Consider the following 17,208-nt stretch of genomic DNA (forward strand, 5'->3'; position numbering starts at 1 on the left):
CCGTGGCCAGAGGACAACAATCTGTGGGATGTGGGAACTGGTCCACTCCTTCCCCTGTCAGTCCAGGGATCAAGTTCAGGTCTTCAGGTTTGGCCTCAAGCATCTTAATTTGTTGAGCCATCTTATGAACCCCTATCAGTAATCCTCTATCAAGGCTTTTATTCCCTGTGACCAAGTTAGTAGGTAAGAAGTGCTTGCGCTCACCTGGGCCTTTTATTCTTTCAACAAAGATTCACTGAGCACAGAGACAATTGAGCTTTGCTAATCTTACAGCTTCCTCCTTTAAACAAGGTTTTCCCTTTTAACCACTTAAGCGTATCTTGAACATGACTGATCATTCTCTAACCAATCAGTTGTAGCCACATTTTACACGCCAGTGGCTCACCCCACTAGACATCCGAGAAGTCCTCTCTGGCCTCCTTGGTGTTCCCACAGTTCCTTTCAATTTGCTGATTCTGTCTCCAACAGGGGCTGTAGCAGGCAGTTCTTATAAGCCAACAGAGGAACTCTACGGGTGCCTTTTCATAGATCAGAGATCCAAGGGAAAGGCTCAACCCAAGCCAGCTGACTGCTTCCTCTGGTTGTGTGGTCTCTGCAGATTTGTGTCATGAACCTTACCCTCCATCATCAGACATCCAGCCAGTAGGCAGTCTTCCTCGGTGGTGGCATCTCCTGCTTGTAGAAGAACAGTCACCGGGCTAAATTATTTCGTGTGTTCCAGTTTCCAAGTTCGGCTGTGTGTGTGTGTGGGGGGGGGGGGGTGTTGGTTGGTTTTTTGTTTGCTTTTGTTTTACAACTATCTCCTTAAAAACAAACAACAACAGAACAATAAAGGAGTCTGGAGGGATGGCTCTGGTTAACTCTGGCTGATCTTCCAGAGGACCCACATGACACCTCACAACTGTAATCCAGCTCCAAGTGATTTGACACCCTCACAACAGACACACACGCAGGCAAAACACCAATGCCCATAAAATAAAGATAAGTCATTAAAAACAAAACCTATAAAGTAGGCAAGGCAAGACATTTTCACCCTCTATGGAAGGAACTAAGGTTTTGCAGACTTGACTGAACTTAGCTGAGCTCACAAAGTAGCTAAGACACGATTCTGGCTCTAGAACACACTGGTCTTCGAGCTCACATGAGCCATCCTATCAGCAAGGAATCAGGGAGAAAGGAGAGTACCTGCTATGGGAGAATTTCTGAGAAGATACTGGATTGTGGTGCAAACTAAGGACTGGCTCTGCTTGAGTCTGGTTGAGGGTGGGAGGTGGGTAGGAAGCAGGCTGCCAGACTCTTAATCTTAAAAACCTTCCCTCCCGATTTTTGCTCCACATCTCCCCTTCCCGCTCCCCCTCGGGCTCTTTCACTACATGGCCTCTCCCTAGATGTCCATCCACCTTCTGGAAGATAACTCCCAAGCCCATGTGCTGCTGATGAAGGGTGCTCCTGAGAGGATCTTGGATTTTTGCACCAGTTTCCTGCTGAATGGGCAGGAGTACCCTATGGACGAGGAAATGAAAGCAGACTTCCAAAACGCCTACTTAGAACTGGGAGGTCTGGGAGAACGCATACTGGGTGAGGAGCTGGGGGGCGGGGGTGGGGCTTTGAGGGAATGCCATCAAAGTGACCACGTGTGGGCTGAAAAAAGCTTACGGTATTAGAGTGTGTGGCAGGAGTCACCGAGTGGGGAATGACTGCTGGGCCCTTCTTCTCTCTCTAGGGTTCTGCTTCTTGAACTTGCCTAGCAACTTCTCTAAGGGATTCCAATTTAATACAGATGAATTAAATTTTCCCATGGAAAATCTGTGCTTCGCGGGCCTCATATCCATGATTGACCCTCCTCGAACTGCTGTGCCTGATGCTGTGGGCAAGTGTCGAAGTGCAGGGATCAAGGTAAATTCCCGCCCTCCCCCAAAGCCCCTCATCTGTCACGAGTTGGAGCAGCCAGCAGAAAGCTCGACCCAGAGTAGGTGCCGAATAATCTTGGCTTCATTGACTTCTGCCAGCTTGAGCTTAGGAGATGTCTAACCGGGAGTTTCTTCCAGAAGCCTGCCTCACACTGATTGTTAGAATCGCCAGGGAAGCTTGAAAATTCTAAGCTAAACCCCAAACCCCAGGATGGCTCTCGGGTATCAATGCTTCAAAAGTTTTGGGAAATTCTAATGAGGATACCAGTTTGAAGCCACTGTCAAGCAGAGCTTCTCAGACCAGTGTGTGAATCTTCAATCTCTCTCTCTCTCTCTCCCTCTCTCCCCACCTCCCCTTCCCTTCCTTCCCCTCCCCTCCCCTCCCCTCCCTTCCTCTTATCTTGATTCAGTAGATCTAGGGCCCCTGGAGGTTGCACCTTTTGAACAAGCTCCTGTACCATGCTACTGCTGCCCTGGCGACTGTAGGAGGAGCTAATGTTGGGATGGGTGGTAACACTGTGAGGCTAAGGGGCCTGGTGGCTGGTGGCTGGAGCAGGTAATAGCGAGCATGAGCCATAGAGAGCTGGGGAGCTCTCTATGGGTCTGACTTGCAGTGAGCCTCTGCAATAACAGATAGAAACCTCTGATCCTCAGAGAGCAACTAGAAACTAAGAGTGAAACTCCACTATAAAGCAATCCCACAGTGCGAAATGTGGGATGAGGTGGAGCTTAGATTTCACAGGAAGGCAGCAATGGAATTTTTCCAATTCTGAGACTCTGTATTCATAGTTCTAGGTCAAAGGCTCATATCATTTTTTAGTGTTGATTGAATGAGTGGTTGTGTATGTATCTGTACATATGTGAGTGTGGGAACACACATGCCATGATGCACACACGTAGATCAGAGAAAAACGTTTGGGAGTCAATTCTTTCTTTCCACCTTGGGGGCTTCAGGATTTGAACTCAGGTTGTCAGGCTTGTACAGCAAGTGCTTGTACCCACTAAGCCATCTCACTGGGCCAAGACTCATATCTTAACAGATTAGATACTGGCACCTGCTGCTCATATCTTGTATTCTGGATCACTTGCATCCTCCAGACTTGGGAAGAGCTGGCTAGAGCAGAGGAGTAGGAGGCACTTTAGGGGATAGGTGCTCTCAGCTGGAGCTGCTCTTACATTAGATCTGTGACTGCTGACAGTTTGTCTATAAGAGTCGTCCTGAACAATGCTTAGTTAAATAATGGTTCACTGGAGTGGAAACTAAAGAAATGCTGTGGGAAATTATAATGCATCAGTTTTTTAATCACCACCTTGTAAAACCTCCAAGGCAGTAAGTTTTTGTGGAGATGGCATTATTACAGAACATCTCCATAGAATAACCAATGTTGATGTTTCCCCAAAGTGCCGTAAGCCAGCATCCCATATCATGGAAGAAGGCATTCATCTGAATTTTCTGAGCTTTGAGGTAGACTGTTAGAATGAGGAACAACAGTATGAATGTAGTCAGCAATTTATCTCACCTGGGGATTTGTGGATCTCTTTGGCAAGAAGAAAGCTACAGGTATGCCAACAGATGGGAGGCCCAACTAGAGAGCAAAGAAGTAACACAGGTCAAGATGTCCAACAGATCAGGATGTCACCACAGCCTGAGGTACAGCCAGCTCATTGTAGTTTGTGAGGACTCACAGCGCTAGCCATGAGCTAGGAGGCCTCAATGCTGTATGGCGAGCCCTTGTTTGGGGCCTGTTTATCGAACTTGCTATAGTCATGTACCTCTTTCTGGACTTTAACCCGGTGGGAAGTTGGCAGACTCAATGAGGAAACGTGAATCATTCTCTCTCCCAGAAGGGAAGTATAAGACAGAAGGATAGCATCATCTTTCAAAATGTATAAAATGTAACAGATATGTAGGAGCTTGTTCTGAAGTAAACCCTTCCAGAGCCACACCTCCCCCCACAAAGTGATGGTGATGCAGAACTGATGACTGCCACAGACTACTGAATAAAAGAAGTCATATAATTGTTGCATGACCCTAAAGCCTTTTACAGGGGAATGACGGAAGGACTAAGCAGGTAGCCGTACGCCCATCACATCTGAAATAAACGTGATTTTAAAAAATTAAAAAATACTTCCATTATATTAATCACTAAGACTTCAGTAGAATGAAGATACCTGGCACATTACAAGCCTGGTTTCCTTTACAAAGAAGTCAGGCTTTGAAAGCTGTCCCAAGGATATAGTTTCCCTACCAACATTTGAAAGTTTCTTTCAGATGGTCTGGTCTGGGGGAAGAGGGTAGACGGGAACACAGGGTAGCTGGTACAAAGGTGTGGGAACATCAGAAGTATAGGCAGCACCAACATGTTGGGAATTAAATTCTTCCAGAACTTGAATTCCAAAAGCAGTTGGATATCCTTTACTTCAAAAGGGAGCTATTCTCTGTGGAACTGCACTTTTATTATATGAGTGTATCTCATACACGGGTGTACGGGTATTTAGTCAAATTGTGTCCAAGGAACTCACTCTTTTTTTTTTTTTTTTTTTTTTTTTTTGGTTTTTTGAGACAGGGTTTCTCTGTGTAGCTTTGTGCCTTTCCTGGAACTCACTTGGTAGCCCAGGCTGGCCTCGAACTCACAGAGATCCGCCTGGCTCTGCCTCCCGAGTGCTGGGATTAAAGGCGTGCGCCACCACCACCACCACCCGGCGGAACTCACTCTTGAAATAGCATTGTATTTTTTATTTCTCTGACTTGGCAGGGAGGTGGTATGGCTGAAGCCTCTAGACAACAGTCCATAAAATGGTCAAACATGGTGGGATACTAGGAATGTATGAGGTTGACAGCCCACCTTGGGAAGCAGGTCCCAGGCGACTGTTGATGAACCACCCGGAAGCTTTCATTGCACTGTCACTAAGAGCTCAGTCTCAGCTATGTGTAGACAGTCCTCTCGTAGTCCCTTTGTAGATCCTCACCACCAGGCCGTGCACAGGCCAAGCTCCCGATGATCCGCTGTCCCATAACTAGGCTGAACAACCAACATCAGGGTTTGGCGAACGGACTCAGTGCAGTCTCACCAAGTCTTGGATAATCACAGCTTAGCTAGCACTTTGCTGTCTTCTTCCATCAAGTCAGGGGTGCTGGTGTTTCAGAATGATGGGGGTTCTTTAAGGAAAACCACTTCTGTGCACATTTCCATGCCTTGAAAGCAACTGGACCTCTGCTCCCAAAAGCAGTGATTTGTTTGTTCGTTCGTTTGTTTATTTTTGCTTTGTCAGGGTTTTACTTATCTCTCCCATCAGAGCTTGAAAAATTATATGGATGCCTAGAGGACAGCTGGGAACCTTGAGAAGGAGCTCCCGGGTAGCCAGCCCTTCAATCCTCATTCCGTAGCTATTAATGGCTTGTTAAGTGCAGGCCGTGGTAGTAGGGCAAAGTGCATAGGCACGTCACCCTCACAAAGCTCTCAGTCCGGTGGGGAAGAGATCACCACAGAGAGAAGCACTCAGTGGTAGCACATGGAAAGAACAGAACGCTGTGATGGCGTAGAACACAGGAACCTCGTCTTCGGGTAGGAATGGAATACCATGAGCTCCCAAGTGGAATGTGTAGGACAAGGCAAGGGTCTGTATGCACCGGGCCTTGGTGAAGTTTTGCTAGGCAACAGATTATTCCAGACATCCCTTCATATTGGGTATGTGTTTCTGTGTGGATGTTTAAAGTTGCAAACAGCTTCTGGAAAAATTGACCGAAATTCTGAATTTTGCCGTATTTCCAAATCACTGACTTCTTCCTGGGCAATACAGAACCTGAAGGATCTGTGCCACATCAGCTGACATCCCTGCCTCCCTCCAAGGATTGACACCACAGTAGCCCAGCTCTTGACCTGTGTGAATTGTGCTTGGAATTGAGCTACTAAATGGGCTATTACTTGAGGGGTAAAGGATCCAGATCTTATCCGAGACATTCTCCTTTTCCTTCCTCCTCCCAATCCAGGTAATCATGGTAACAGGGGATCATCCCATCACCGCCAAAGCTATCGCCAGAAGTGTAGGCATCATTTCAGAAGCCAACGAGACAGTAGAGGACAGGGCTGCTCGGCTTAATATCCCTGTCGATCAAGTCGATCTCAGGTGAGACCCCCCAAATAACTCAGACGTGACATTTCACCCTCCATCCTCAGCTCGTCCCATCAAAAACCACTTCCCCAAATTCCTGGAGTCTCCTTCAGCAAGCAGGATTGTGGGATGTACACTCTACTAAATAAAATATAACAGAGAAGTAACTTAAGTGATTAGGTCACTGAGTTTTCAGAAGAGACAGGAAAAGAAATGGAGCCTAAGGAAGGAGTAGTTGACAAAGGGGGACAAGTGGGAGAAGCCAATTTTAGGGCAGTTCACATGGAGGACCAGAAGACTGGGTGGGAAGGAAGCCAGAACTTACGGGTTTAGCAGAGAACGCTGGAACCTGGGATGAGTCCTCAGCACTCTGATCTAGCCTTTGGAAACTCCTTCCCTTAGGTCTATAAAAGCCATTGTAGTGCACGGCTCAGAACTAAAGGACATGAACTCAGAGCAGCTGAACCACATTCTCAAGTCCTACAAGGAGATAGTATTTGCTCGGACCTCTCCTCAGCAGAAACTCATCATTGTGGAGGGCTGTCAGAGACTGGTAAGGGAACCAAGGCGCCTTGGGCAACCTGGCAGAGGCTGGCCGCAAACCCAGCAGGTGAACAGGTGGGCTGGGTAGGGTCCTGGAGGGAATCCCATCCCACCTCAGTGATGGCCTTTAGTTTAGAGGCTCCCTCAAAGCTTAAAAAGCCCAGGGGAACAGAAGACAGGGCTGAGCATAGACAAATTAAACATGACTGCATTGAGAAATGAGATGCTGGAATCAAACTGATGTTTGGGACTGATCCTGGATCTAACACATACTTTTTTGCTCTTGTCTGGTTTCACCAGGGATCCATTGTGGCAGTTACTGGTGATGGAGTGAATGACTCCCCTGCTCTGAAGAAGGCTGACATCGGCATTGCCATGGGTATCACTGGCTCTGATGTCTCTAAACAGGCAGCTGACATGATCCTTCTGGATGACAACTTCGCCTCCATCGTGACAGGCGTGGAGGAGGGTGAGGAGGCAGGGTACCTAATGGTGGGACTTGATCCTTGGAATGGGGCTTAGTGTACATTATCTTCATTGCCTTTGGTCCCCATCCAACCTCCTAATCCTGTATGTACTGCAAAAAAATATCAAAAATCTTGAAAATTCCATTTAGCTTGGGCTGGGGAAACATGGCTCTATTGGTAGACTGCTTATCTAGCATGCATAAAGCCCAGCACCACATAAAATACCTATTACCCCAGCACAGGAAGGAGGATCATGAGTTGAAGGTCATCCTTGGCTACAGAGCAATTTTGAGGCCTGCCTGTGTGACATGAGAGAAACTATATTAAAAAAAAGATTCAGCCGGGCGGTGGTGGCGCACGCCTTTAATCCCAGCACTCAGGAGGCAGAGCCAGGCGGATCTCTGTGAGTTCGAGGCCAGCCTGGGCTACCAAGTGAGTTCCAGGAAAGGTGCAAAGCTACACAGAGAAACCCTGTCTCAAAAAAAAAAAAAAAAAAAAAAAAAAGAGATTCAGCTAATGCTTAAGGGTGTTCTTTTTAAAAAAGAAGTTGGAAGGCTTTCCAGGGAGACCCAGACTCTAGATAGCACTGTTTCTTCTTTGTGATCTCCCTGGGATTCAAGTGTGTCTACTGCAAGTTTTTCTGAGGTAGCCATACTGAGGGAATGTCAATGCTTCAGTCTGCAGCAGGGACCCATAGGAACTTGTTGCCTGAATTATGGGGACATGTTAAGACCAATTGGAGATTCTCTGCAAATTAACAGCATGAACTCAATTACCCTCTTTCCAGAGAATTCTAAAGAGAATGCCCATTGAAACAGAAGAACTCTATAGGGCTGCATGCTAGGCTCGCTCATTTCTGTCTGAAGCTATCTTACTAAAACACATCAATCTATTGTATTGAAATCTAGTATGACTCTGACAGTTTGCAAAGTTTTTTTTTAAAGGGGAAGACAAAGGATGAAGTTTTTAATTTTATTTATTTATGTATTTTTTTTTAGGTATGAATGCTCTGTCTACATGCATGCCAGAGAGAGCTTCAGATCCCATTGTAGATGATTGCGAGCCACCATGTGGTTGCTGGGAATTGAACTCAGGACCTTTGGAGAAAGAGCAGCCAGTGCTCTTAACCTCTGTTGCTCAGTATTTTAAATCTATTTAATTCAATACATTTTTCTGAGTACCATTTGCAAGACACTACCCCTTTCTGACAAAAGACAGAAATGTTTGCCCACATACAACTTGCTTTGTGTTGGTGAGAAGCAGACAACGAACGAGGCAAATTCCATAGTATGTTAAAGCAATGAGAAAAATAAAGCAGGGAGCTCAGAGGAGGATGACGGCCTTGGAAGGGTAGCCAAGGCGGGACTCGGCAATCTTGCAAAGCAGGAGGAGTAGCAATGAGAGACATAAGGGGAGAGCAAGGTCACAAGTTGAGTAAGGCAGGAAATCAGATTCAAACCCAAGCCTAAGCCAAGCTTGGGTTCTTTCCACTCAGCCGTAATCTTGCAAAGACTTTAATGCTGGCATTCTCAAACACCTCCAGGATTAACTCTGCCCAATGCTGCCTAATTTTCAGAGATCAGGTGACACTAACTAGCCATGCTGAATCCAAGAAAAAAAGAGTACAAAATCAGGCCATGGCTAATAAATCATGGCTTTTACTTGATAGTCACGGAATTTACAGACAAAACACAGACATACCCCTCCCCCGCAAGCTCTAGCAGGACTTGCCAACGTTTTCATGGACCACTCCTTTCTAGCAGTCTCTCTGACCAGGAGCTGGTTTACCGGATGTGTGTCCTCTGGTTACTTCTCACAGAAGTTTGGCCATCCTCTCCAGGTCGCCTCATCTTTGATAACCTGAAGAAGTCCATCGCGTACACCTTGACCAGCAACATCCCTGAGATCACCCCCTTTCTGCTGTTCATCATCTTAAGCATCCCCTTGCCTCTGGGTACCATTACCATTCTCTGCATTGACCTGGGCACTGACATGGTGAGTACCGGCTCTCACTCTGGGAATTCCTCAGATAGGTCAAGTGCAGGGGAAAATCTGTCACATCAGGGGACAGGGCTAGAGTGTCTCTGCGTACTGGTCACTCCCACCCTACATCCTCCAGGTCCCTGCCATCTCCTTGGCTTATGAGACACCCGAAAGTGACATCATGAAGAGACTTCCACGGAACCCCAAAGCTGACAATCTTGTGAACCACCGTCTTATTGGCATGGCCTATGGGCAGATTGGTAAGCCTAGAGACGTGAGGGCTGAAGGGAGGGGGACGGTTGCCTCAGCTGGCTATTTAGACACCTCTGTTTAGAAGTCAGGGAGAGAGTTTCTCAACAACAAACTGTGCTTGGCCCTGGGACCACAAAGAACTGTTGATCTCTGATCTGCCCTTAAAGACCAGTGATAAAGGAAAAACCTACATAAAATGATAGCATTATGCCTTTCCACATGCCAAGCAAGTACTAAAGACATGGCGTGCTACAGGGGCACAAAGCATGCTAGCTCACCAGTTTTGAAGATATAGAGCTTTTAGGGAGGAAACAAACTTAAAATTGAAGACAAGGTTTTGACTAGTAAGCAGGTAGGCAAGTATCCTGAGCCAGCAGAGAAAGGAAATTCACAAAGCATGGTTAGTAACGAGTACATTGTTTTGGTGGTGTTTAGTCTTGATAAGGAAGTAGTGGAAATAAGGCTGTAGACATTAGTATCAACATTGGGACCAACCTTGAAAACCGTCTAAGAACCATCTAAGGTCTCTGTCCTTAACCAGCTCAGTATGATGGAGTGTTTCAGAGAGTAAGGTAGGGATGGAGAGGGAAGAGACTGGAGACAGAAGAAATCATTCAGGGGAGGAAATTTGTCTAAACAGCAGTGACTTGGGAGCCAGACCTGTTTCGAATCTGCTTCACTGCTTACTGCCTCTGTGGCCCCGAAGACAACTGAGTCCTGTGTTTTGATTTTCCCACTTAGGACCCCAGTTCAGAACTGGAAGGAGCTGTGTTCACAAGAACCTACTCCGTGCAAAGCTCTGTAGCTAGTAGGCAAATGCTACTATTGTAGCTATTGCTGATGCTTAGCTATCACACAGTGGAAAGAATGAATTGGTACCAAAGTCCTTTTCAGTTTTAAAATTATTTGATTCAGGGGGCTGGAGAGACGGCTCAGTGGTCAAGGGCATATCTTGTCTTGCAGTGGACCCAAGTCCAATTTGCAGCTCCCATTACCTGTAACTCCAGCTCTGGGGGATCTGAAGCCCTCTTCTGACTTCTGTAAGCACCATGAATATTCCTGCCCCTGACACATACGCACAGTTCAAACTACATGTGATTCAAAGATGATCCTAGCTGGACCAAAGCAAGAGTGAAACCCAGCGGGGCAAACTCCAAACCCTGCAGCTCCGTGTTTGGTGTCAGAGGGGGCTTAAGATGGCTCTGCTCTTCTGACTTAGGGTTTAGAAACAAATGTCATGGTTTGGAACAGAGATGGCAAGGTCAGATCACTGACGACAAGAATCCTCCTCACTATGCAGATACACACTAACCCAGCTAGTAGCAAGGACCAGCCCATCTCCTCTGTGATGTGTTTTTGGGGCCATGCTCTGAACAGACTCTCCTGCCTATGGCTGTCACTCACAGGGATGATACAGGCTCTGGCTGGATTTTTCACCTATTTTGTGATCCTGGCAGAGAATGGTTTTAAGCCTCTTGATCTGCTGGGTATCCGTCTATACTGGGATGATAGAAACCTGAATGACCTAGAAGACAGCTACGGACAGCAGTGGGTAAGTAGGAAGGGCAGGGTCTGGGTAGTAGCTAATTAGACTGAGGAAGTCACCCAAGTGTGGTAGTGTAACCCCAGCACTTGGGAAGCTGAGATAGGAGGATTACCACAAATTGAAGGCCAGCCTAGGAACATAGTAAGTTCAAAGTTGGCCTAGGCTATATGCTATATGAGTCCTTGTCTCAAAAAATGTGAGATCAAATCTTAGTTGTTGAAAAGTTACCTCTTGCACACTTGTGGCTTCTGCCAGTTGAACCCCATGAGGCTATCAGAAGTCTACGGTCCCATGATCCAGTAGCCAGTGATACCCAAAGTTCTTACTATTCACCATACCAACATTGCCCCAACCCTCAACTCAAGCTCTTGTTAGTTTTACATTCTATACCTCTTCTCTGCAGCCAAGATGTGGCATGATACTTATAGACAACAGATTAAAGCTAGTTAAAAATAATTTCACATGACAAGAATTTCTCTTACACACTGAAGACCTGCGAAGGTGGCAAGTGGCAGGCAGCAGCTGAGAGCTCACGTCTCGAACCGCAAGCAGGAGACGGAGAGTGCACAGGGGACAGCAGGAGGCTTCTGAAACTTCACAGCCCACCCCCAGTAACACACCTTCTCCAGCAAGGCCACACCTTCTAATCCTTCCCAAAGAGTTCCATCAACTGAAGACCAAGTATTCAAACATACGGGTCTATGGGGGCCATTATCATTTCAACCACCATATTCCGATTCCTGGGCCGCATAGGTTCCTGGCCATATAATAATGCAAAATGCTTTCAGTCCACCTTCAGACGTCTCCAGTAGCCTTTCACAGTCTCAACACTCTTTTGAAGTCCAAAGTTTCTTCAAGCAATCTAACTATAAACCCCAATAAAAGCAAAAAGCAAATTACATACTCCCAACATAGAGTGGTATAGAATGTGCATTACTATTCCAAAGGGGATGAATGAGAACATAGTGAGGAAATACTGGATCAAAGTAAAACTGAAATCCAACAGGAAAAACTCCAGGTCGTGTAGCTCTGGGTCTGGTGTCAGAGGGCTTGCAGGATTCCCCCCTTCAGCATTGCCGCCTGCAACTCACTTCCCGTTCTTGGACGGCTCCACTCCCTGTCTGCAGCTCTCCTTGGCAGACATCTTAAGCTTTGGCATCTCCAGTGTCTTGGGGTCCAGTGCAATCCAGACTCCACTTTCATAGCTTCGTACCATGGCCTCTCAGGGCTTCATGGATTGCTTTGTGACATGCCTGACCTCAGTCTCATGCCCACAGAAGGATATTCCTTAACCTCTCTGTATCCTTCATGACTTTAAAGTCAGCATCATGAGGATGACAACTTGGGGTAAACCCTGTCCCCCTTGGAATTCATTTGAGTCAGCTTTGATTTGTTACTGCTTTTTAGGAGTAGAGAATTTCTTAGGCTGTTTCTTTTTACAGGTTGGATGCTTACCCAATGCTTACCTTGCACATGGGGTCTTACCTTAGGGCGCCCCTCCCTTTATCCCAACACAAATCAGGTCTCTCCTTAGTCTCCTTATTGCTTTCAGCACATTGGGGGCAACATTAAACTTCCTGATATTCTTTTTCTCCTCAAATACATTTTGTATTTCTTTTTTGCCACACATTGGTTTTTTTTTTTTTTATTGTTGACCTACATAATAGTGATTACTAATAACCATGTGATAGAGTCAATGTTAGGTTATCTTGAAATCTCCTCTGCCAAAGAAACTAGTCTGTTACTTTTAAATTTAGCCTGAGGTAAGTTCTAAGGATGAGGGCAGGAAACAGCCACATTCTTTGCCAAAATATCACAAGAACCATCTCTAGGCCCCTGGCTAACATTCTTCCCCTCTCAAACCTCTTGAGCTAGGTCTCCACAGTCCACATAGATCTTGCCTTACCACGGTCTTCCAAACTCCTACTAGATTGGCTTATTAAGCTCTGCTTACAGCTTTCAACCACTTTTCCAGACCAAAGTACCAAAGTCTTCCATATTCCTCCAAGAAAACCACATGGTCTGCCACAGCAATACCCTACTCCTGGTACCAATTTCTGATTTAGTGACATTTCTTTTCTTTTTCTATTTTTACATTTATTTTATTTTATTTGTATGTGTTGCTTATGTGTCCCATGGAGGTTAGAAGAGGCCACTGGATTCCTTGGAACTGGATTTAAGTGTGGTTGTGAACCATCATATGGGTGCTGGGAACCAAACCTGGTTCCTCTGCAAGAGCAACAACAGCTCTTAACCACTGAGCCATCTCTTTAGCCTCTTAGTTACTTTTCTGTTGCTGTGATAAAACTGTATGACCAAGGAAACTTATAGAAAAAAAAGAGTTTATTCTAGGCTTACGGTTCCAGAGGGTTAGAGTTCCTGATGGCCGAGCTGAAAGCTCTCCACCCAGAAAGCACACTACTTAGAGTTGAAGCAGTAGTTCCTTATCTTCTAAGAAACTTTCATTAATCCTACCTATCACAGCCTATACCAGAAACTGACCTAGGCCCTGGGGATATGATCATAAACTAAAATGATCAAGTCATGAGTCTCTTTCTATGTAGACCAAGATGGCCTCTAACACATCTACCTGCCTCTTGCTTCTGCCTCCCAAGTGATGGGATTAAAGGTATGCACTACAGCCAGCCTATAAGCCATGATTCTTATGGAGCTTACTCTAGTTATGGGAGGAAAAGACGCGTGTGTGTGTGTGTGTGTGTGTGTGTGTGTGTGTGTGTGTACATGCATAAAGCATATCAAGTTAACGGATTTTTTTAAGTAAGTCCAAGGGAGGCCAGGAAATATTGAAATTGATATACTAGAATGAGATGGAAGGATAAACAAGGAAGATAAAGATTCTTAAAATTTAAATTGCAGAAAAACCGTAGGTATTGGAAAGGATTTTTAGGATGTCTAAAGCTTAACTCTAAGAGCAAGCTGCCCACTTACAGTGTGGAAGACAACAGAATTAGAGGGGATAAAAAAACTGGGAAGCCATGGTGATGGAAGATTATTCATAAATATGAATATTTAAATCTCCAAAAACAATGAGGACAAGAGTGAAGTAGAGTAACAGTGAGTCAGATGCTAAACTCTCTAGGCGACAACAGGGTTGTCACAGACGGTGGTGCAGAGCGAGCTGGCACACAAATATGCTGGCTGCTCTGGGCTTATGTTCCATTTTTGGCTCATCAATGTTTTTGTTTGTTTGGATTTTTTTTTTTTGTTTGTTTGAGACAATGTTTCATTATGTAGACCAGGCTGGCTTTGAATATAGAGATCAGCCTGCCTCTACCTCCCAAATGCTGGGATTTAAGCTATGCACCACCACACCCACACAATTTTTTACCTTTGTTTTCAAATCATGTAAGGTTTATTATTTCTATTCAAGTACAACTTTAGGTACACCCCAAATGGTTTTGTGGTTGGTATCTTAATATTGTGCAAACCCGCCTATTATCTATATTTAGAAACATGTTGTTTTGTTTTTAAACATAGGCTCTTTTCTCCAGTTTTTCCCCCCAGTCTAATTTAGATACACCTCTTCTGTGTTCCTACAGTGCTCTTGGCTTCTTTGTTATAACTTAGCTATTGTATTGGCATTGTTAGTATTTTTATGCCTCCTACTAGATTCTATGTCCCTCATGTATGAAATACAAATGAAAGAACCATCTAATGACTATGATAGTGCCTCCTGTCTACCATCCTATGGGGCCTGAGCATGTTATGCAAGCACTCTACAACTGAGTGACAGCCCCAGCTCCTGTCTGCTACTCTTATGGGACATTCCTCCCTGCTCTGAATTCGTATTGCCCTTTGGATCTCTTCCCTTCTGACCTATGACCTCTGGATTCTGCTGACCTAAGTGCACCTTCTTTTAATCATATATTCCTAATTTAGTAAAGTTAGTACTTATATAACATTCAATAGGCAACATATGATGAAGGGACATAACTTTCAGTCATGTAGGAAAAGTACACAAATATTATATGCAGTATGAAAAGTGTTATGAAAACTATGTGCACAGTGCTAGAGCAATCCAGGGAAAGCAAAGCACAAGAAGCTTTTGGGTATATCTAAACTCCTTTCTTGTAGCATGAATCCTAATTGGTCTTAATAATAAAAACCAGAGCTAGATATCAGGATAAATGCTGGAAGATCAGTAAAGGAGCCAGCCACTAGAGAGACTTCTTATCTCTACCAAATCCTCAGCCTGAAAGGGCTGAGCTCCTGTCTCCACCCCACCTTATCACTTCCTCTCTCTGCCCAGCCATATCAGTTGCTGTTTCCTCCTCCCAAGTGCTGGGGATTAAAAGTGTGTGCCACCACTGCCTGGCCTCTAGATCCGCACTCTGACCTCCAGGCAAGCTTTATTTGTGAGAGCCCAAACAAAATACAACCACACTTTCTGACCCAGATGTCACCTTTTTGCTCACTCTACCCTCAGACCTATGAGCAGCGGAAGGTGGTGGAGTTCACATGCCAAACAGCCTTCTTTATCAGCATTGTGATTGTGCAGTGGTCTGACCTCATCATCTGCAAGACACGCCGAAATTCACTCTTCAAGCAGGGCATGAAGTGAGTGCCCACGAATAGCTACCAACCCTCCCCACACTCAAACGTGCCACATTTCCTTGCCTTTTCTTCCTATGTCTATTACACTCGTCAATCTTTCTTCCCAGAAACAAAATTCTATTATTTGGAATCCTTGAGGAGACTCTCCTGGCAGCTTTCCTGTCCTACACTCCAGGCATGGATGTGTCCCTGCGAATGTACCCACTCAAGTGAGTAAAGAAAAGGATGCCAACACAGGGAGATCCTTTGGGAGGAAGTGGGAGGAAATGTGTTTGAGTAGGACAATCACCAGGTATGGGACTGCCCAGACCAATGGAGCTGCTACACTCGGTGACTCAGAGATTCTTTCACACTCCAATCCATGGCCTTGATTTAGAGCAGTATTAGAGACTATGTCAAGTGAACACAAGCCATTGGACCTGCCAACACAGTAGACTTAGCGGTGTTGGATAGAGTGGAATTTTATGACGGCATCTAATGGAGCTGGAGGAGGGTTTACATTTCTTGGTCCTAATATAATCATGGCAATAGTCCAATTTGCCAGGTGGAGTGGCACATACCTGTAGTCCTAGGAGGTAGAATCAGGAACATCATAACCTCAAGGATATCTATGGTTACATAGTAAGTTTGAGGCCAACCTGGGATAGAAATCTTGTCTCAAAACAAAAAGCCAAATTTATGGATAGCTCAACTAATTATTTTGTTTTTATACAAGTCTGTTTTAATGTGAGAATGTTTTAATATATGAGATAATTACTATTAATAATATATTAATCTGTTAATATACAAGAATGATCATACTGAATTTTTTTTTTCAAGGCAGGGTTTCTCTGTGTAGCCCTAGCTGTCCTGAAACTCACTTTGTAGACTAGGCAGGCCTTGAACTCACAGAGACCCGCCTGCCTCTGCTTCCCAAGTGCTGGGATTAAAGGCGTGCTCTACCATGCCCGGCCATACTGAAATTCGTATTGTCTGGTTCCTTCTCTTATTCAGTTCTCAGGTTTTTCTTGTGTTTTGCTTGAACATCAATATCGCTGATGGATTTTCCAGACAGAGTCTCATGCTCATATACCCAGGCTGGCTTTGCACTTGCTTCACAGCAGAGAATGACCTTGAACTCCTGATCATCCCACCTCAGTCTCCCAGCGTTGGGATTATAGGTGTGTGCCACCATGCTTGGTTTTAGTTGGTAATCTTAAAATTTATGGAGAAACTGGGGGTGTAGCTCAGTGACAGTGTGCTTGTCTCGTATGTTCAAGGCCTTGGATTCTATCCCCAGCATTGAAATGATAAGTCTAAAATTTACCAAGAAAAAGGCAGAAGATCCTGCCCCCATGTCACCTGCCCCCATCACCACCACGTCACCTGCACAGGCAGCCTAGAAGAATCATTTAGTGTGCATTCTTACAATTCATTTCCGACGTTTTCTCATGCTTTGCTCTCCTACCTATCCCTTGCAGTGTTATACACACTGGTTCATTACAATATAGGTGCTCAATTAATAGTCAATGGTGGGACTAGCCTTAGACATTGACAATCCTAAGTTTGAAAGTCAACTCTGTCTATTTTGTGACTTTAAAGAAATGTGAAACTATTCTGAGCCTCAGCCATCAGTACACCTCTAGCAGGACTAGGTATGTGGTTTAGTGGCAGAGCACAGCCATAACATGTGAGACCCTAGAATTGTGCCCAGCACTGGGAGGGAAAAGAGACTGGCAGAGTGTTGAGAATTACAGGTAGAGCTTGGTTTTAAGCGCTGAGCATGCTTGGCTCACAGAGGGTGTTTTAACAGTAGCTTTGCTGTTGTTGCTGTTGATGT

The 17,208-nt window shown here is 45.1% G+C and overlaps 1 protein-coding gene across 1 annotated transcript in view; it reads left to right on the plus strand.

Moving 5' to 3' along the window:
• Nucleotides 1-17,208, plus strand: part of LOC131925352 (sodium/potassium-transporting ATPase subunit alpha-4) — a 36,430-nt gene that overhangs the window by 16,316 nt on the left and 2,906 nt on the right. Inside the window, exons 12-21 of the mRNA XM_059280649.1 lie at nt 1,389-1,578; nt 1,724-1,896; nt 5,902-6,038; nt 6,426-6,576; nt 6,867-7,035; nt 8,874-9,028; nt 9,153-9,276; nt 10,675-10,820; nt 15,262-15,392; nt 15,497-15,598. Of these exons, the coding sequence (XP_059136632.1) occupies nt 1,389-1,578; nt 1,724-1,896; nt 5,902-6,038; nt 6,426-6,576; nt 6,867-7,035; nt 8,874-9,028; nt 9,153-9,276; nt 10,675-10,820; nt 15,262-15,392; nt 15,497-15,598 (1,478 nt within the window). The remainder of the gene's footprint in view (nt 1-1,388; nt 1,579-1,723; nt 1,897-5,901; nt 6,039-6,425; nt 6,577-6,866; nt 7,036-8,873; nt 9,029-9,152; nt 9,277-10,674; nt 10,821-15,261; nt 15,393-15,496; nt 15,599-17,208) is intronic.

Source organism: Peromyscus eremicus, chromosome 15, assembly GCF_949786415.1.
Source record: "Peromyscus eremicus chromosome 15, PerEre_H2_v1, whole genome shotgun sequence".
In the NCBI taxonomy this organism is placed as follows: domain Eukaryota; kingdom Metazoa; phylum Chordata; class Mammalia; order Rodentia; family Cricetidae; genus Peromyscus; species Peromyscus eremicus.